The 22,699-nt window shown below is 39.9% G+C and overlaps 1 protein-coding gene across 1 annotated transcript in view; it reads right to left on the reverse strand.

Annotated features, from left to right (window-relative positions):
• The window catches only part of LOC124308425 (dynein axonemal heavy chain 2), a 618,723-nt gene that overhangs the window by 504,544 nt on the left and 91,480 nt on the right, over window positions 1–22,699 (reverse strand). The window contains exons 3-5 of the mRNA XM_046771133.1: window positions 9,124–9,238; window positions 8,854–8,987; window positions 8,524–8,717 (exon numbers count right to left, since the gene is read on the reverse strand). Coding sequence (XP_046627089.1) covers window positions 8,524–8,717; window positions 8,854–8,987; window positions 9,124–9,238 — 443 coding nt within the window. The remainder of the gene's footprint in view (window positions 1–8,523; window positions 8,718–8,853; window positions 8,988–9,123; window positions 9,239–22,699) is intronic.

The raw sequence follows: 22,699 nt of genomic DNA on the forward strand, positions 1-22,699 counted from the left end.
ACTAAAGTCTCTTCTTGGTCTGGTTCTATAGGGTCACTATCAGATAGAATATCGACATTGATTTGTATAGCTTGATCCATATTCAACAGAGATGTTTCCATTAGTTCCAGTATGATTTGATTTTTCAATCTTGTACTTCTTGTTCGGCGGTTAACTGATGGTGATGTTTCCTGTGGTTTTTCAAAAAATTCGTTACTTGCATTCTCAGACCTAGACGTTATAAGAGGGTCATCACAAGGTATAGGAAAGTGTACAATGTCTTTGTGATTATGATCTAAATTTTCGTTGAATGTAACGTCTCTACTCATTATGGTTTTTTTTTTGTTAAAGAATTTCATAAAGATATGAGTTTTTATCTTTACCATATCCCAGGAGAATACATTGTGTGGCTTTATCTTGAAATTTCATGCTAAATTGTTGAGGTATATGAGCATAAGCTTTACATGCAAAAATTTTGAGATGTGACAAGTCAGGTTTCTTCCTATACATTAGAAATTCGTCGCGAAAGGCACATTTGAGACTTGTATATGTGACTTTTGAGACTTGTATATGTGACTTGTTGACATGTGCACATTAGAGACTTCTGTATGTGGTTGTTAATGTGTGTATCGCAGTACACCAAATTATTTTAACCAATTAGACCAATTTTCCGTAAGGGTGTATCGAGCCTTCTCCAAAAGAATTCTGTTTGCTCTTTCTGCTCCACCATTTGATTGTGGGTTTTAGGGCACGGAAGTTTGATGTTCAATTCCTAATTTCTGTAAAATTTAGTTTATATTGGAATTGACATATTGAGTGCCATTATTACTTCTTATTGTTTTAATTTTAATTCCAAGTTGATTCTGAGTTGAGTTTATAAAATTTTCGAAACAGTTGGCTACTTCAGTCTTATGTTTTATAAGATATACAAAGATCATTCTGTCTAGTGATCAATGAATGTAAAAAAATATTCATGGCCCTCCATAGACAATCTATCACCTTGACAAACATCAGTGTGTACGAGCTCTAACATACTATTTGCCCTAGAACTAGATTGACGACAAGATTTTTTGACTAGTTCACCATAAACACATGGCTCACAATTTATAGGCAAATCAGACTTCATGATATTAATACCGTCAGCTGACTGATTTAACTGATATGATTTTTGGTGATTCAAATGGGCCATTCTACGATGTCATGTGTACCCAACGACTGTTTGTTCAGATGTGACAAGTGCTATTGACAGTACGGGAGTCGTGAATTTCTTAGTATTGTTACAATTTTCAATTGCATAGATACCATTTTTGATTAAATTCGCTTAAAGAACTTTTTCACCATCTTTAAAACTATACACTTTTTGTCGACAATCTTTATAGAAGCACCGTTTTTGTCTAAACAACCAATTGAAATCAAATTTGCAGCTAAATTTGGTACATATAAGACATTCTTTGAGTGAATTGTTGAAAAAACTGTTTTGATTTCACTGTTATACATACCTCGCCTTCTCCTAATACTATTACACGAGCTTTATCGGCTGATATCACTTCTTTTGCCTAAGAAGGATAAAGATTGTGTACAAACGATGTATCGTTGGTCATGTATCTTGATGCCGCTGAGTCAATGATCCATTTGTGGGTGAGGTTGTCCTTGCTGGCAACAAAACTGACAAAACTACATATATTCGCTACCTGCTCAGCGTCATGATCTTGAGAATCTTTGTTTTCGTCTGACTGAGATAGACAAACCTTTCCATGAGCGTTGTATTGTTGCTGTGTTGTTTTCGTTGGACAATCTCCCGTCAAATGCCCGTGTCGATGGCAGTTATAACATTGTTGACATGTCCGCCATGCCTTTTGATTATTGAGTTTCGCTGGTCGCTCTCCACGTAACGGGGCTCTAGAATATAATCCATGCGCATCATAATTACCATTTTGTGTAAACTTAACTTCTTCCATGATCTGCGTTTTGACTAAATCGGCCGTTATATTTTGTCCGGAGTTTCCTAACGCCATTATCATAGACTTGTAGAAATCCAGCAATCCCGTCATTAACAATGATCCGACCCATTTGCCTGGCACGTACATACCTACGGCACGGAGCTTATTAGCTGCCGTGATGATTTTTTGCACATACTCTTCTTGCGAATCGCATTCCTCCAGTTGATCGTAAATGAAATTATCGAAAAGACAATGGTAGGTGAGTCAGTAGGTTCCAGTGACAAAGTGATCAGTGATAAAGGTATGGTGGATATCGCGAAGCGCTGGAAAGAGTGATTGTGAAAAAAGGTTTATATGTCTGTTAAAAAAGTCATTGTATAGTTTACGTCAACCAGGTGTGGCATGGTATAAAAAACTTATAGAAAAATTGTATGCTTTGGGGTTCAAAGCGTTGCCACAAGGCAAGTGTATATTTATTGCCCGACGAGGGAATAAAGTAACGTGTATAGCTGTGTCATGCGAAAATTACGCAACGAATATATATATTCATACGTTCATTCAAAAATAGAGAATTACGTTATAATGGATAACAATTGTGAGTGCAGGCGTTAACGCTATATTGAATTTATGTATAAGCAAAATTAGGCGACGCCGGGAAGCAGTATTGAGACTGGCTACCCAGCCTCTCGCCGGGCTCGGCGACAATGCATATAAAGTGCATATAATGGCGTAATTTGAGCACTGCTGCCGATAAGGAAGCCAAGCGCGCAAGGCGGGCTATGCTGCACGATAAATTTCGCACTCATTTAAATGATCCCTGGCATATTCCTACGAGAGGATATAGAACTGTTACATTTCATGACAAATGTTCCAGCTTTATCACAGCTGTATATGTAGATGATACTTTGGTTGCGTGCGATGACGACGATTAGATAAGCGACGTAAAAGAGTAGTTGTCAAATGCATTTGAAACAAGAGGTTTAGGTATGGTAGGTACGTGCCTAGGTATTGAACTTGAGCGCGACGAAGAGTCACGTGTTTTTCTGAGACAGTGAAATAGACCGAAGCATTGTTCAAATGTTTTGGAATGGAGTGTGAGTTAATTGACACGCCCATTGTGGAAAAATATAAACTTGTGAAACCAAAACGTGTGTGTGAGACAGAGATGAAAAAGTATCCATACCAGAGTTTGATCGGTGCGTTGTTATGTTTAGCAGTTACAACTAGACCAGATTTAGCATACGCGGTTAATGTTAAGCTTAAGCCAGTTTAACACAGAGTATAATGTTGACCACTGGAAAGCGGCAAAAAGAGTTTTGCGTTACCTTGAAGCTACGATGGACTATGGTCTAACGTTCAAGAGAACTGGACTAGCGTTATTCGCTGTAGTTGATGCTAGCTGGGGAGAGATGAGATTGATCGTAAATCGTATACAGGATATCCGGTTTTGTTCTGGCAGTATCTGTCGTGAGTTGGGAGGCGCGAAAACAGAAAACGGTGGCGCTCTCAAGCACAGAAGCGGAATACACGGCGGTAGTAGAAGCTACTAAAGAGGCGGTGTATTTACAAGGGTTGCTGTGTGGTATGGGTGTACAGGATGAAACAGAGACAGTTACATTGTTGAATGATAACCAGAGTGCAATAAGTATGCTTAAAAATGATGTATATCACCAGCGTACAAAACATATAGATGTAAGGTATCATTTTGAAAGAGATGCGCATGCGAATGGTATAATCGATATGAAATATTTATGTACAGAGAGAATGCCAGCTGATGTATTCACAAAGGGACTTAAGATTGAGAAGCACTGGGAATGCATGGAGAGCATGAATATTGAGTGTGATGAGTGTAGACGCTTGGATTAGTATGTATACACTTTGTACCTTGAGAGAGGGTGTTGAAGGATAAGGTTCCAAGTGTGAGTATATATAGTCGAAATAGGTATACTTATATGCGTAGCCGCTGTCCACAGCTACCCAGCCATAGTTAGTAAGTTAAGTCTCTCACCGTATACCGTAGACGGTAGTCATGTACCTTGTGAATAAGTCTAATACTTGTAACAATATATTCCAGTATTGACGAATACTTATCTTACTATTCATCAACCCAGTTACTAACTAACATCAAATTTGACACCTCTTCGGCATGGAAGTATTTAGAAGATTTAACGTCCCAATTAGCTTTCAGATTTTTCTAGCATCCAGAGCCTGATATTCTGAACTTTCGCTCCTGCGACCAGATAGTGAAGAATTTTTTTTCTCTTTACAAATAAAGAAAGCTTCTTGATTAGATCTTTCTAACGCACGTTCACAGCATTGTCTTGAAGGTCTGTTAGGTATTTCGGACAATTTCAACAGGACTTCAGAAGAGGATTGATGATCGATGAGGATTTTCGTTAGATGTTCATATTCAAGTATTGGAAGTCATAGTTCTATCGGATTTTCCATATTAGGATGCCATCTCTCACTATTATAAATAAATCGAATGAAAATACTGTAACGTGGCATTTCTGTAGGCATGCCCGATACAAGATGCTCCCTGAACTTTGGGCGGAATCCAAGGATGAGGGTTTGCGAGATCAGGTGGCGAAAGAATAGTATACGAGCGCCACAACTGGAGTCACGCATCCAAGCTTCGACAGGGACGCAATAGCGAATTACGATTAAGGTATTGCAGGCTTTCGTTTTGATTTTTTATTGAGTACACCAGCCACGAGCCTGCGACCAACTCCGACGCCGGGGATATTTCGAGGCGAAGCGAAACCGCGGAGATCTAGCGTGAAGGGTGCCGAGGCTGCGGAGGGGGAGCCAACGCAGATCCCTGCAGCGCGGGAATCCAAGGCGGATGCGATTCCCGCTGGCGGCCAGCGCGCCGCAGCCTCCCCACTCACCCCGCCTACACCTAACCAAGGTAACCGCGAGAGACCGGCTAGCGACGAGAGAGTACCACCCCGCCCAACCCCGGCACACCGTAGAGCTGCACGGAAGACGACATCGCGATCTAGCGTCAAGTTCTGCGCCGCGATGCGACGACAGGTGCGCGTCAAATTGCGCAATCCCCGAAATCGATAACAGATCGATTGTTGCGCATTCTTAGGGTGATGACGTCAGGAAGGATTAGCGTGACGAAATCGGCGTTCCGGCCGATCGGCCATCTGAAATCACGCGAGTTCTGGCGACCAACCAAGGTGGAAGTCTGTTGCGAAGTAGATTCGTGTTTCGAGTTTTTCAAGAAAAATTGGTGGTTGCGAGGAATAATTTTAAATTTCGCTGCACGGGGTCACGTCGAGTCCATGAAAATAAATGGTCACCTCTCGAGTAGGTCGCGAATCGTTAAAAGGGGAGCATTCGAACTCGCGAACCCCGTTCAGACGTCGCGGAGGAAGTGGAGCTCGGATGCGTAATAGTAAGTTATCATTAGGCGAGAATAAGAAGCTTTCTAGATTCATTAATTCGGTCGCGGTTAGCGCGTCGAGCCCAATTCTGGTCTTAGTTAATGAATTATTGTTCATTAGTAAGATGGCGATGAGCGCACGTAGGCATAAGGAATTTTCTAAATTTATTAACGATCGCGGTTAGCGCGTCGATTATGATTTCGGTTCAGTTGTTGTCGAGCCGTTTATTGTTAATTTGGTGATTGGCGCTGTAGTTAATAGAGGACGAATGCGGTTAGCACGTCGAGTCAAATTTTGTTTACAGTTTTGAGTTATTGTTTATCGTTCAAGCAGTGACTAGCGTCCGCAGGCATTAGAAGCCGTCTAGATTTAGTCATTTCGCTTTTCTTTCTGTTATATTATTTTTTTTTTTTTTGGGGGGGGGTTGTGTAACATCTAAGCATGTGAATATGAATCGCGAATAGCGAATTTTGAATTGTTATTTCCCGTTTTGTATTTTAAGTCGCAATGAGCGACGTTTGAACTATTATTTTTTCTTATTTATTTTGTTTTGCTGGTATTATCGTGGCAAAAAATATATATTAGTTTGATTCTATCACTGCTTAGTAAAATAGCGTGTTGGTATTGCGTATCTCGCTCTCCCTCTCTCTACCAAAAAATTACCCCTCCCCTCTCTGCGGTACTGAGCTACCGAGCATATTGTCGCGACATAGCGCATCAACGATTTTGAGACGTGTTTATCACGCCAGGCGCCCAACAAAACTTCACGATATTGTTTGTAGGTCCAGGATAGATCGTGGACGCCGAATCATTATGCACGCGGTAAGTTCTCGGTCATTTGCTCCGAGTGACCGAGGTGCGGAAAAATCCACGTCACAATACATAAGAAGAAAATCAATCAGTTTCAGTAGTTTGTTAACCTTGATGAAGTAAGACTTTCATTTGATTGTAATTTCATTTAAAATTGTTGTCAATTCATAACACATTATATATTTACAAATTTGATAGAGCAACAATGATTGATAAATCTGAAGTATGATCTGAATCTATTCATTGAAAAGAAAATTGAGAAAATTTATAAGTTTTGCTTGATAAATACTGTCAAAATGAATGTTGACAAATGAATTATTTGATCGACATGACGTCATTACAAAGCTGAAGTTAGTAACGTTAATGTATGGAAAAACAATGAAACAAAAATGATTATTTTGCACCTTTATATATAGAACAATACTCTCAACACCTGGAAAACAGGATAGCAGGTCACAGATCAAAAATATAAACCACGAACATGACAGTTGCACTTTAGCTTCACACTTATTAGACTTAGGCCACACTTTTGATTTTACAAACTCAAATGTACTAACTACAGAATCCAATTGGTTTAAAAGGAGTATAAGAGAAATGTTACACATCCGTAGGAATAATGACATCACTATAAATTAAAAAAAAAAAAACAGACATTCAACATTTAAGTAATTTATATAATAAGATAATTCATAAATCAAATATTTCGGGGTCTCACCAGTGCAGCCATATTAGGTTTATGTTTCAAATGTGTAAATACCTACTGTGAATAAATCGATTACCTGTATTGAATAAAGATCCTCACTTACTCCTATCATAGCGAGACAACAACACGGTAGGCTCGTAGGATTGTCAATATTTGTAAGTAATCTATTCACATTCACACATATAATACCAAATTTACTATACAATCAAATTTTCCATAAAATTCAATAATCTCTTGCTTCTTCATTATTACCATTCAAATGTAAGGTCTTATACATACGTAACTTAACCTATATATATATATATATGATCATATATCTTAAAAAAAAAGTGATAAAACACACATATTAATTTAGATAAATTTAATATAATATAAAATTGCTAACGTAAATAAGAACATTGTCAGATACCATGTTAAATGTTAACAGATTGCCTGAAGACGATTGGCCGTGGCCGATCGAAACGTTGCAACCATTTAGTTAATTAAAAAGGGATTTAGACCAACTAAGACGAATCATATTTAATACTTATAAATGACAACGTTATCAATATTATCATTTTTACCAAATTTACAGTGAAAAAAATAAGTTGGCCGCTTTTAGTAAGAATAATCATGTTTCCGCCGCTGTCACTTGTTAAAAGTGTCGATACGAAAAATGTAGGGAATTCAGTCTTTTTCCCATTTGTATTCAACATTCTTGCCATAAGATCAACCTTTCGGAAATTGTTTTTAAAAATTATATTTTTGTACTGTTAATTCAAGATGGCGAACCGAGCGGAACCCATTCAAGGTTGAAAACTTGGATATTTTTTATTGGGGCCCGGAACTCATTAACATACATCAAAATCATTACTACAACACTTTTCGTAGGGCAAATACCCATATTGACTGGACTATAAACTATTATCTTCTTTTTTCGGAATGAACTTTTCCTTTGAAAAACATTGAATCATAATATTTTGGAAGCCAAATATGCAATTTCTATAATTACCGAGTAATTTTCTGTATATAAGTCATGGTTATACTATATAATAAAAGACATTGACTCAGTAATTCTTAAAATTGCGTACTTGGAATTGAAAATAGTAATTTCTCACTTACAAGCCATATAGTTACACTGTATAATAAATAAAATTCACTTGGTAATTCTTAAAGTTGATTATGTAAACTCATAAATAGGATTGTTCAGTGTTTTTAAAAAGAAAAATTTATCCCGAAAAAAGACGGTCTGTTCAATAATTGGTTAACTTTGAGGGCTCAAAACTGTGTAAAGGCGCGAAAAAAATAACTATTTGTGCTCATAAACGGAATCCTCGTCCTCAAAAATATTAACACATGCTTCCAAAAGTAAACATTTACATGATACACCTAAAAATATTGAATTACTTCGTGACGCCATTTCGCGAATGTTGGCAGTTACGGCACAAGCGCGCTTGATGCCGCTATAACACCTTGGTAGTTAAATAGTTAAAACTCATACCTCTTCACACGCATGAATTCTAAAGAAAAATGTGTGCGAGCTTGCTATGTTGAAATTGATGGATTGTGAATCGGTCGTTACGATGTTTTCCCAGAATTATAAATTCCTCGGCAACGTACATTTTGGAAATCAAGTGATCTACTGTAATTCGGAATAAGATTTGCAGTAGAACGGAGCAGTGTATTAATCTCTACTGTAGCAACATGAAATGTGTACCTTGTAGTTTCAACAATTTCCCAATTCTTTTCTTTCAATTCTTTAGCGAATCTCGTAAATTTACGAAATAGGGCATTGGCCGTTGCATCCATTTCATCAATTCCAATCGTCCAGAAATTTCCTGTCTTATAACGTTCCCATGCTTCATTCCACTCATCTGTAAGCTGCCAAATCAATTCGATAGCAGTAAGATCCTGAAAGTACATCGTTGTGTTTATTTGAGTATTAGTTTTGTTTTAAACTTGAAAACGAATGATCAATTATTGAGATAATACTGATCAATCAAATAAATCCGTGTATGCTAGTATGACACTAATACAATCAACAAACTTTTTCAAGTTTCGCTAGTTCCATTGAATCTGGATGGCTGATACCAAAAACAGCTAAATCATATTTCAGTTTGCTCTCTCTTGCTCTAAGGAAGTCAATTTCTTTGTGAAAGGCTTTCAGCCACGCTATAGCATCTGTAAGAATTCGTTGCAAACTGTTCATTAAAACGACATATATTAAGGGTTAATTGCAATATTTTTGGAAAATTGTCAGCATGATCATACTGTTGAATGGTAACACAATAACCCTTTGGTTAGTCTGCGGATTTACCTGATGATTTCCAGTCGGATGAAAAGGGTCCACTGGTGTACAGTTTCTCCGAAAGTGATACAGCATCGTGCTTGAATATTGCTGCATCATCCAACAGTTGATTTTTGAAGGTTTCCTAGTCAACACATAACAAATATAGGACATAAAATGGTGTACACATATTAAACAGGCTTTTGTTCATTATTGCGAATCATTCAAGAAAAGTTCGGGTACTCTTTGATCCAAACAACAAAGTTTGGTTATTGTCTACTTAGACTACCTTAGTAGTAATGAGTCTTTTAGTTTTCTTATTCCTTATAATAGTAAGCCTTATTTCTTAGTGGACCACGATCACATAACGACATTTTCGTGTGAACGCATATGTGTCGCACGGTGTACTTATGTTGTGATTCCGTTACGTAACAATCATCATAGTTTCACAAGAATATGTTAGTTGATGGCTCAATAATCAAATACGCTACTGTAATTGCAGCCGTCCATGCTTTATATCCGTACACTGAGAAAAAAAGTTATCGAACCAAAAAACTAATTTTTTTGACTTCCAGTTTATTTGGTTCGAAAAATTTCTCACTTAGAATAACCGCTTTTTAGTTAAAACAAAAGTATTGATGCATTGATTTGAATGATGTATGCTTTCGCGTTTAATGTATTTCAAACCAGTACATATTTATTTCATTGGATTAAACTGGAAATTTCGTAACAAAAACTCCGCTTGAATCAACAAACCTCATTTGATTAGTAAAAAAATAGTACTTTAACCGTTGAACACATCGGTTCAAAAGCACCGAGACATTATAAATAATAATTCTACGCTTGCTGAAATATTAACGTTATTGCCAGATAGTATATTTGGCTCAATGTGATATTTATCCGACATAATCTACGATAACTATGATCAAAGAAATGTGTAATATGTTGGAACAAGAATTTGTTTCACAAAACAAGTTTTCATATTAATTTGAGCAAGTTATTTTGTCCCTCCGATTATATAGCTACTTCAAACAAAAAAAAAATCCATCCAAGTAAATGAGGATGTGTTTGAGTGGAACCAAGAGAGAGTTTTTGAGTTGCTATATGTACCACATTCAATTTAAGTTTATTGACTAATAGAATGAAATATAACTTTTCTCAGTTTTAAACAATCATGTGTAGTTGAAAATTGCAAACATACACTTGAAATTTAGTTTAAGAACTCTCGATAACATTGCATACGCGCTTGTTATAAATGAATCATTGTTTCTACGAAATGAACATTATTTCACTGAAAATTTTTTTTCATTATTCGATAATCTTCTGATTTTTTGATGAGCATGTTTCACGTTTTTCAACCAATATGATAATTCATTCGAAGTAGTACCAATTTCGGTCACTATACGGCAAGCTTTCCCGCTTGAAAAGTAGCTTCAAAGATGTTCATATACTCGAATGTTTCGCATTACCTTAAACCAGATTCATACGAGTCTGCCAACTATATGTTACGCGATCTGTTAGGTTATGGTTATGAACTAACCATGTTTTCCAGTAACTAATTTGAAGTGACGCTACTACACTTGTTTGGTGACATTCAATACCAATAGCGTATCGATTTGGAAAAAAAAAGTTTTCAAAAATGTAACCGAGCGATACTTACACTACATTTATATATTCTCGACTACTACACTACATGTTCGCGGAACTAGGATAATGCTCAAATACTACAGGGATCATTAAATGATTGAAATACATTTTCAATTCAAATACGGGATTAGTCGTGGTGATTTCCGTTTTTTCTGCACAATGCCATATCTTCCTTTCATCGGAAGAATATGCCATTGGCCCTTGTAAACATTATTTGAGTGAAGGGACAATTTATTTGACATAAAGAATGTGCAGCATTTGGATGAGAATATCAAACCAGACGAGCAACTCAGTGAGTTGGGACGCTCAACCTCTATTCAATTCATTTAAATTACTTTTCATTGGTACTGTCACGTGCAGAGCGGTCTCGCAGGGGATGACTTAACCCTCTAGTTATCCGCAGAGGTTTATTCTTATTTTTTTGGTGGGTTGGCAGGTGATCGTCCTTTACAGGAGGATCCTTGTGAAATGGATTGAAGGATTTCAATATTACATTTAGGTGTGTTTTATGGAAAGCAAGCTTTTAATGATAACAATGCAAAAATGATACAGCAATCGAGAGAAATGCGGGACGAGGAAGCTCACAATGGTTTTTCTTATCTTAATGTACCCCTACTCAATCTTTGGTGGCTTCTGATGTCTCACTCACTCTCAATTATCACTATTCTTATTACTACACAACTTGATTAAGTTCGTGGCGCACCTTTGAGCACTTATTGTCTAACTTCGAAAGGCTGACGTCGCGACGTGAGACGCTTTGATCACCGCATGTAAAATTAGAGGAATTCTCCCTCTAATCGTCGGTGACCTAAGACTGATAACTCTATACTCGACAGCTTTGAAGGAGCCTATTTCCGTTGACGTTGGTTTGATCCTGTCTCTAACGAGACTGACTTCGCTCGCTCGTTAGAGTATTACACTCTAATCATCGGTGTCGGAAAAAGGACTTATAAACTCTACACGTGGTAGCTTTGAAGGAGCCGGGTTCCGTTGATGTGGTTTTTTCTAGCGGTCTCTAACGGGACTGACTTGGCTCGCTCGTCCGACACCCCTTGGAGTGTCGGACAGCGAGAAAGGTTTCTGCTGATTTCACAATTTAGAACAAAGGCTCGCCTCGCGACGATCATTCCTGGAGCGCGTGATCCCGCGCTCGCCTCATCCCGGTGATGATTACACCCGGGATCTGGCGGGCGCGGAGACGCTGACGTTGCTGACGGTCGACTACGCCATTGCGTTTTGGTCGTGCCACGAACTGTTTTGAAAAATGAATAATTAAGAATTTACTAACGAATTTGAAGGTATGCTTCCTCATCTCTAAAGCGATATTAATAGTTATTGACATAGTTATAATGATATATTCGGGTATAAATATGCGGCATTCGTGACAGTACTGAATACGGATTCCCTGAACTGAAAATTACATAAATTGTCGCTTTGAATGAATGTGCTCTCAGGACTATGCAAACACCTGGATTATTTGGATCAATTATTATTCATTAAATCCGACGACTTTCGTTTCTCAGTGTACAGAAGTAATATAGCAAGGAGAGTTCTGAGTACAACGCCTTCTTTACCGGCCGAACCGCTCCGCACGTCCCAGACTTAAACCCTTGAAGGTTACCCCTACTCTCGTCAGATAGAACGTGCTCTGCCGTACCAACTTGAGGTCAAAAACGTGCAACCTTACCGACAGTTGTATCGGTCGACGGTAAAAATCGCGCTGCTTTGCCGGCAATTCTTATCGGTAAAAGGTCGAAATGATGCTGTTTTACCAACAATCTTACCGACTGAAGGTCAAAGTCTGTAGTGCTCGCCTGCCAACGATAGAGGGCGCAGCGGAGGCGAGAACTTTTTTACCGTCCCGCATTCTTTTCCCACGATAGGACTGCTGATGTGTAACATTAACCACTCCGAATTCATTTCCCACGGTAGGACTGCTGATGTGTAACATCAACCACCCCCACATTCTTTTCCCACGTTATCAACCACGTGACATTCCAAAATTATTAGTTCCGAGAATTGTTTCTTATCCACTCGGATATCGCTGATGTGTAACATCAACCACCTCACATTCCTTTCTCACGTTGTCAACCACGTGACATTCTGGAATTTCTGGTTCTGAGAATTGTTTTTCACTTACTCGGATGTCGGTTTGATATCCAAGGTCGACCGATAGCAGCGGTACATTCAGTGCCATGGATCTGCGGTGTTGGGTTACTATCGCTCTAAGAATGCTAAAAGGTGCCCGCGCAAAAACAAACATACGTATTTGATATCAACCACGTGACATTCCTTACCCTCCACCAAATTTGAAATTATATGGTGGGGGAACGTTATATAAGTCAAAAGTGAAGACTTCATCGTCAGTCTAAAGCTGTTCTTCTTCTTGCAAATGAGAAATGCTCTGGAACAACAACGTAAATTGAAAAAACGACTAGAACTGCTCATCAAGAATATTGAAGAAATAAAACATCTGCTGAAAATCAGGTCTCACCTCAATCAACTCACAAAAGATTTTGAGCACATACAACTCGACAGTAACAAACATAGACTTATCAAAATTGAACGAAGTCGCTCGCCTGAAGACACTTCTGCCCTTAAAAAAGCTTTCGGACCTCGAAGCATACTTCGAATACCGAGTCAGTGGCGTTCGTCGGGTCAAAACGAAATTTGGTGATAGAATCGTTCTGGACTTGGAGGACTCTTTCACGATTTTTCTACCGAACCGACTGACCAAGGCCCTTCAAGAAGATAAAGATTTATTCCAGAAGGTGACGACAGCCAGTAACGAGAGACGGTTGCATCCACGCTATCTTGGCGGACCGTACGGTCAACTTGAAATCGTATACGTATAATCTGAGTATCACATTCAAATATTTAGTGTCCTGTGGAAGTCTTACGTTCGATAAACAAAAAAAAAAAAGATTTGAATTGCGAATATTTTTTCATTTATCGCCTGACCATCTTGTATACCTTCAATCCTACGTACGTTTTGTACCTCGTAATTGTATCTGGAATTAAGTCTTAAAATCTAAGAAAATGCTACTTCGAACACCACTAAGCAACGATGGAAAGTTTCGAGCTGCGTTTGCGTCTTGTAACTGTAATGTAAACTCTAGGATGAATTTTGTACGGGTTCAGTCAAAACCAGAGTGCAAGGTCGACCGATAGCTGCGGTAGTATACATTTAGAGCCAAAGATCTTCGGTGTTGGGTTACTATCACTCTAGGAATGCAAAACATAACTCGGTTTGAATACAGCTCGGTCAAGGATAAAGAGCAAAGTTGAATCTTACATAAGCTTTGCATTGAAAAAAAATTCTCTCTTAAGAGCTGAGGTGAAGGTGGAGGTGTGAAATTGTTTCATAAATATTCTTCAAAAAACGGTTTTACTAAGTACAATTTTTAGGGTACAGTTGACAATTGCTTCACAACGATAGAACAATAATTCTATTCAACAGTATCATGACCAGGATGATATATTCGCCAGGAGTTCAGGACCGTTCTTGTAGACGCTTCTGCGCAGTAACACAAACCGTACACCCTCGCCATCCGAACAGTATAATGATTTTGTAGCCAATTTTGAAGTATCAAAACGTTTTGTGCTGCACAGATTCCGTTGGGTATTGTATGAACGTCGCATCTTAGAGACACAGCTGAAGTTTTTTGCAAGGTTTGAAGCGACGGACAGTCAAAGTCCAGCATATCGATGATTTTAACTTTCGGGACAATTTCAAGCAACCAATCTCGTTTTTCTTCTCCTTTTACGTACACGGTTTCAGCTTTGTACAGCCTGTCTTTGATGGTCCACTCAACTTCCTCAAACGGTATGGTTCCACAGCTCCAAGGTAAACCGTGAAAATCGCGTTCTAACCAAGAATTTTGGCTTTTGTATTTGACGTTTAGACAATCCCATTTGTAAGGTGGCTTAAAAAAAACACTGATGGAGATGCTTCCGAGTAGATTGAAATTAAAGGCAATTCTTTCAATGTGAAAGTATCGTTGAAGGGTCTACGAAAGCTTTGTATGTCAACGATAAGCTCCATCTTTGAACTGTGCGAGATGGTGGGAACGGGTCAGCTTTTATACCAACTTGTTCACCCCACCACTGAGCGGGTTGTATTCGACGATACGATCGTGAACAATCAAGCAGTACGACGATGTTTCAGCGGGAAAGTTGGCTTTGGCTTCAAATTCAAGACGGATGTCGACAGGTCCGTACTTCAAGGATTCGTTCTGTTTTGAACAGTCGGTAACAAATAAGGGGACGTCTCGAAGGAGTTCACTCTCTGTCAGCAACGGCTCGGGGTTCTTGTCGTAGTAGGTAGCTTGGAAGTTTGCGTACATCTCGTATAGGAGCGCGTACAAATCACGACTCATGTTGAGGTTCAGGTTACCGTACGGATAAGATTGAGAGTTTAAAAATAGCTTGACGTCCGTGATATTGCAATGATCGAAATGACTTGCGTTCTTGCCGGTCTTGTTCTGTCTACTTGTTTGGAATCCCAAAATGACGTACTGAGGTTTTTCAAGCTGAGTGGAAGTTTTCACAGTCCAAACGTGTTTCGATATTGTGGAAAGTAAGGGATATTCGTACAATTCCCAACTGCGGAAGCTCATCGAAATAGGCGGATCTCTCTGAATGAAATTTAGTAGGACAACTTTTTTCTGATCCGCGAGTTTCAAATACGGTATTAGCCATTCCACTGCATTGATCGTGATTTTGAATTCCTCCTCTTGAGTCTGCATGATTGCGTTGACGTCAGTTTTTGATCTCGTCAAAGTGAACTCATGTTTAGCGTTGACAACGATTTTGCGGTAGTCTTTAGCGAAACCCAATATCATGCTAAGCGGTATCAGTACGTCAAAATTTCCCTCGGCATCGGTTAATTCTTTCTTCTCTTCTACGTCAAGCCATCCAGTGTTCTCCATCAGCCAAGTCTGACCAGGGTGCACGGAAGCGTAACCCTTCATGAGACTTTTTAAGCCAACGTTCTTGCTTCTATCAACCTCAACTGCATTAATTTCGTAGCGAATTTTTTCAAAGAGATGACAGATCGCGTTGTTTACGAGCTGTGTGTTCACAGTAGCTGTACCATCAGGTTTGAGGAGTCGTCCATGGATATGTACCAAATTTTTGCTGGGTAATATGCATAAATCATGATGCTGAACGGTGATTCGAATTTCATCGCTGCTGTTGAGAGTTGGCGAGGCGTAAGGTTTGTGAGCGTGAATCTCGTGATGCGCAACAGATTCGTCAAAGACGACTGGTGTTTGAATGTTTAAGATTTCTTCCTCCATGGTACGTAGCAGATGATAAAAAAGCAAAATCTGATTTTTAATTGTCGAAAATTCCTGTTCCAAAAGTGGTCAGTTTCAGACGCAGACCTATCAGGAACTCCACGTTTCGAGGTGTTAACGCAGGACTTCCCAACCGGTGTGGCGCGCCCCCCTGGTGGGGCGTAGAGAAATAGCAAGGGGGGCGCAACACGCGTTTGCAATTTCGAAAGAAAATTAATTTTATCGGATTTTAACGCGTATATTATAACGTCATAATATCACAGTGATTGATTCCGTCTATAAATAACTTTGGCAAAAACTGTACCTAGAATCGACAAGCTAGTACAGAACGTGCAAGCTCAAGTATCTCACTAGTAATAATATTAATATTCATTTGAAAATACATAAAAGTTGTAATTGATAAATAAATCATATTAAAATAAAGTGAGTTTGTTTTATTGCCACGAAAAATATTATGGGGGGGGGGGCATGAAAACGTTATTTATATTACGGGGGGGCTTGACACAAAAAAGGTTGGGAAACCCTGTGTTAACGGTTCGAGAATCGATAGATGACTGACTTGATCGGGGCATGCCGACTTACTGATACACCTACTCTTTGGCAGTCTGTTGTATACAATTCCCATCGTTTATTGCGATTTGATATGTAGTCTTACAGTAATAACTTTTTCACGAAAATTAACCAGGTCTCCGTCTTGATCCACTAACCGGAGCTGAACGTGATCTATGGTCCTGACGGTGATCGAAAGGTGAATGACGTGCGACGGTACTTCCACGATCTTATATCCTGGTGGGACAGTCGGGAAAAACTCGTGAATAGTGTGTACTTTGTGTCCGTTGGCGAAGGCGCCCGTTATAATGCTACACTCGACTCGCAACGCGTTGACCTTGAGTATAGTTACAGGCACGTCCGATTCGTGAGTTTCATCAACCTCCAATACACGTGGTGTCAATCCCAAAAGTTGAGCAACGGAATCATTCGGCTCAAAGTTAATCGTGTGATAGCATGTGATTTCGCTGCGTGATGTATTATTGTTGGGTTTGATGGCGAGCCTGATATCTGTATTTCTTAGCACGTTTTGAAGATACTTCTCTATGTCCTCGATCTCGTAGCTGCCGGTAGGTATGGTGATCGCTTTATCAGCTACGTGAATTTTATTGTGACCGCCATCATTGTTGGGAATCGAATCGAAGGTTAACAATTCTACCAAGCCAAGAGCATAACTTTTATCACGAGCGAGTTCGATCGGTGGGAAATATTGTGCCCCGAGTATCGAAGAGGTTCCCGAAATCGTTAACGTTAACGAGTCATCCATGACTGCGAGTGGTAGACTGACTTTGATGAATCACGCACCATGTTTATATAGCTCACCACTCAGAAATTTCAGACACAAGTGTCCGCATTCAAATGTATCATAATCCCGATACCTTTCATGATTGTATTCAACACTACCAACGCCGAGGTATTTCATGAGGTCTGAAGGTGGTTGAAGGTTGCCGGAACTGTCAAAAAAATCGATATTATTGTCGCGTTTCTTGTATGCAACCCAGTGTGTTTCCGGACTGTCTTTGTCGTCAAGGTTGATTATAGCTGACTCGTTTTTTCGTGGACCCTTTTTTGGGGCATTTCGTTTCGCATGAAAACACCACGGAAACGCGGAACCTTGAAGATTTTTGCATATTTCAACAAGTCCCAATTAGTCAACGCTAGACGTGGTAGCATCGCATCTTGTTTTTCGAAAGGTGGAGACCAAGACCTGTTTTGTACGGTTTCATATGAAGCCCTTTGCCCAACGCGATAGCTTCCATAGTTTTGTTGTGTCGTTTGCTCTCTCCCAGTTCTCGTCTGGCAGCACTTGCATTGTTCACAGCTTTTGCCATACCTGCCGCATCACCGGCTAACGCCCCTGTAGCACTGAGTCCAGCGAAAATAGATATTGGAAACGGTAGAAAAGCACCGACTTTTGAAGGTACTGGTAGGGCGCGAGGTGTTTGCAATTTACATTCACCACCCGCTTTTTTATCGGCGTTCTCAGCTCCCTTTAGCGCAGATTCGATAGCCACTTTTGCATCATTGTTTTAAACCACAGAACGTTTTGCAGCATTCATAATTTTTCTCAAGGTCACATTTTTTGACTTTCGAATTCCCATTCCGAGTTTTGATTTTACTTCCATTGTATTAGCTATTGTCCAAGCGGCTGCCTACTCACCCAAATCTGCGTCATTTACGAAAACCCGTTTCCAAGCTTTCTCAGCCAACACCCTATCAGCCTCGTTTCTTACTTCAAGATTTTCACGATTCTGCGAGTAAGCAATGTCCTGGTCCTTGCAAGCTGCGTCGAGAAGATTGATTGCCGGATCACCCCGTGCGAGTCGCTCTGTTGATTTTGTACCGGGCCCACAGTACTGATAAACAGGTACATGCAATTCGACTGGAGAGCTGTTGATGATTTTATTTACCAGACCCTTGTCACGATGTTGCCGCCTGCTGCTGTTTCGTGTACCTGTGTACGCGATAATGCTCGTATGTTGACCGAAGAAAAGAGCTTCAAAACGGGGTATTTATAGCGAATCCGATCAGTCATGTCCGAGATGCGGTTTGAAAAACAACCTACTAAGCTTCCCGTGATGAATTTTGACAAACTTTCGGAGCAAAATGTCAGAAGGCACAAACGGCACGGTGAATTACTCCCGAATAGTGTACGCGCGATAATCTGTGAACCGTCGGATTGTGGTAAAACTAATGCGTTGCTCACACTTATAACCCATCCCAACGGACTCAGATTTGAAAATATCTACATCTACTTGAAATCTCTCAAACAACCTAAATACCAATTGTTGAAGCAATTGTTGGACCATGTTGAGAATACGGAGTATTTTGCGTTCAACGAGCGTGAGCAAGTGATTACACCGAAAGAAGCACGGCCCAACTCAATAATCATATTTGACGATGTAGCGTGCGAGAATCAGGACAACATTGAAGCCTACTTTTGCATGGGTAGACATCACGACGTTGACTGTTTCTATCTCTGTCAGACGGACGCGCGTATTTCCAAACATCTCGTGCTCGACACCGTAAACTTACTCGTGTTATTCAAAAAAGACGATATGAACCTGAGACACGTATACAACGACCATGTAAACACCGATATGTCTTACACAGAGTTTAGAAGTGTGTGCTCTGCATGCTGGAAAGGTGAGAAGTACGGGTTTCTGGTGATCGACAAAGACAGTGAGCTCAACGAAGGACGATACAGGAGGGGATTCGATTGTTTTATCAGCCTGAAAAAGAAATAAAATCTAACGTTTTCAAGCGAATGACGCAGTAGCATTGCAGACTCAGTTGCGTAAACATGCAGAGCTCTGAAATTTCCAAGCTAAAAGATGTCCTACATCGGATTTCAAATAACATCAGACGGGCATTACGATATACGGAACAAGAGACTGTGCAATATCGCAGATCCCGCAGAGCCGAACGTTGATGTAACTTCAAAAATCTTGAGACGAAAATTCAACCTGCTGCAAAAACAAATCGACAACCTCGATCAAATGATCAAAGCTTTGGAGCTCACCCCGGAGAGAGCCTTGGATACCTTTTACACAGACTTTGAAACAGACGGAGATTGTCTATTCGAAACGGTGATAACATTTCTCAATTAGACACTCGACTGAGAGCGTTGGAATATGAACGAGGAAAAGTAAGCACTGGTGACGGAACTGCATAAGCCTGCACGCCGGAATTACCCGCGTCGACGTGTAGACGTGCGCGGCATCGACGAGACCTGGCAGGCGGATGTTGTTGATATGACGTCATACGCTGGACAAAACAAAGGCTACACGTACATGCTCACAGTCATTGATATTTTTTCAAAGTATGCGTGGGCTGTACCGATAAAGAGCAAGTCTGGAGATGATGTTACGAAAGCAATGGAATCTGTGCTCGTTCAAGGTCGGGTGCCGAAAAATTTACACGTCGACAGAGGAACGGGATTTCACAACTCGAAATTTGAATCGCTTATGACACGTTACGGAATCGAACTTTACTCCACGTACAGTAATTTGAAGGCTTCGATCTGTGAACGTTTCAATCGCACGCTGAAAGGTAAAATGTGGAAACGGTTCAACATGCAAGAAAGCTACAAGTGGCTCGATATCTCATCTGATTTGGTTTCGGCTTACAACAACGTCAAACACCGAATCATAAGAATGAAACCGTCGGATGTCACCGTTGCAAAAGAGAGGCTTTTATTACGTCAGGCGTACGGAGGGCTTCGAGCGATACCTACCGTATCGGCAAAGTTCAAATCCGGCGACAAAGTTCAAATCAGCAAATTCAAAAATGTCTTCGAGAAAGGTTACACTCCCAATTGGACGACTGAAATATTCACGATAAGTCGAGTGAAAGATACTCATCCCGGGACGTACAAGCTCAAAGACTACCGAGATCAACCCATCGCTGGTAGTTTCTACGAACAAGAGCTCCTTAAGGTTTAACATGCGGATAGCTATCTGGTGGAGAAGGAGCTCAAGAAGCGTGGAAGAAAAATATACGTTCAATGGTTAGGTTTTGACAATGCACACAAAAGTTGGATAAACGAATCGGATATGTGACATTTGAATAATTGAATTTTTTCTAAAAACGTATGTCCCTCTTTATTTTAAACCCGACACATAACAAGTATGCATCTTCATTTTTCAGACAATCGACAGACATATGCATTGTACAATTTTTTATCTTTCGGAGCGTTCTTATTCACTATCCTACATAATAATATTCTATTTATCGTTGTACAGTTATAAATTACAAAGCTAAGGTGTAGGCTTGTAGCCCCACGGAAGCGTGTCGGTTGTGTTTTGAAACACGTTCCGCTTGTCGTCATTCTAGCTCAGTGCCACTTTCTGCTGTTCTACGGTGTATACCTCGTGCTTTTGACTCAATATCAAGTGCCGACTTGTAGACAAATTTTCACGGTTCAAAACACATTCCAAATAATCGTTGAAAGTTATTTTTCTCAACGCTGACCCTTCGACACCTTTGGCACGTTTATTGTCTTTCTCATCTCCCAAGACTCGGAATGCGTACACTTGAGCTCTTAATCCTACAAATTCCAGCATTATTTTTCCGTTATTCTCATCTTTCATCAAGCCGAGAACTTTTTTGTTCGCTAGAGGCATTCCATAAACGTTGTCAAGCGGATAATCAGACGTATCGTATTTGTGCAAGTCCTCCTCCATAAGTTCGTATACGTCGGGGACGATAAAATTGTGAATCAAACTGCCCGTATCCGTATACATTAATTTTGCTCGGTTGCGGAATTTCTGCTCAATACAATTATAATGGTAATCGTGGATATAACTATTAGCAGGATCCATAATGGAGAAACCTGCATACAATGGCTTGTTCAACCTGACTTTCGTCTTACTCATTCCGACGATAATTATATCTTTGTCAAAAACGGTGCAGCTGTGAGAATTGGGTTTGGCTATAGTAGCTCTAGCACCGTATCTCCCATCCTATTTCGTGATCAGCCTGACATCTCTATACTTCCTAATATTTTCCATTGTTTAGCCAAAAACTGCGTTGTTCATCAGTTTGTGAAAATTTTTCTCGAATTCGTTGTGAGATTTTTTGCGCAGATCGATATTCAAATCTATGTATTTTTTGAGCCACGGGGTTTGTCTGAATTTGAGAACTCTGTGAATTTTGAGTAATTTGAAGCCCAATTGCAAGCATTGTTTCGAAACGCGTTAGTGAACAACGTAGTTTTCCTTGAAAAGTAGCGTGGGCATCGATTTCGGTTGTTTACTATTCGAGATCGGAGGTATATAGTGCTCCGGACACAGTGGTAAATCCTTATGAATTTCATGCAGTTCCTCAGGATATTCCAAATCCACCTGCAGTATGTAACCAAACTCCGCATCGTCCGAGATGCCAAGAACGTCGCACTCTGTGAAACCTGACACCCATTTGAAGGAACTGTATAGCAGAACAAAGCTCATAGCAGCACCGTACAAATTATTAACGTCAAAGTACATGAGGTGAGATTCTTCGACCTTAGGATCGAATTCCTCCCCCATGTACCTGTTGTTAGCCTTTGCGTATCTGTTTGAGCACTGTGACACACCACCACGAATACCTTTTTCGATAAACATAACCATATCTATGTCGGTGAGAAGCTCAAGCTCGATGTCGGTACACTTTAACATCGCATCAAACGACAGACCGGGCGCGGTGTAATAATGTAACGGGTCCAGGTTGTACGTTGTCCAACAGCTCTGTCGAAAGTTTTGAAAAACGTCGGCTAGTAAAAACATGTCTGTCTGTAAATACAAGTCCGAATACTCTTCCAAAGTTTGAACGTTAAAAGTTTGCCAAACTTCACATGCATGTGCATAGTCGTCGTCTGATATATCCCGATCATTTAATTTTGAGTCAAATTGTTGTTTGGATGGTAGCCGTCTGTCCTCGAGCTTCTCCCAACTGTCCATGTATTCGTACGGGAATACTCCTTTTCTGGTCAATAACTGAAATTTATCTGAGCTACGATAAAATTTCCTTGTGATTGATTTCTGATCATCACCGATATACGTTGTTAATTTCTCAAGACTACTGGGCATGAAACGGTACGAATCTACTAATTTGAACTTCATATCTGTCCC

This window comes from Neodiprion virginianus, chromosome 7 (assembly GCF_021901495.1).
Source record: "Neodiprion virginianus isolate iyNeoVirg1 chromosome 7, iyNeoVirg1.1, whole genome shotgun sequence".
In the NCBI taxonomy this organism is placed as follows: domain Eukaryota; kingdom Metazoa; phylum Arthropoda; class Insecta; order Hymenoptera; family Diprionidae; genus Neodiprion; species Neodiprion virginianus.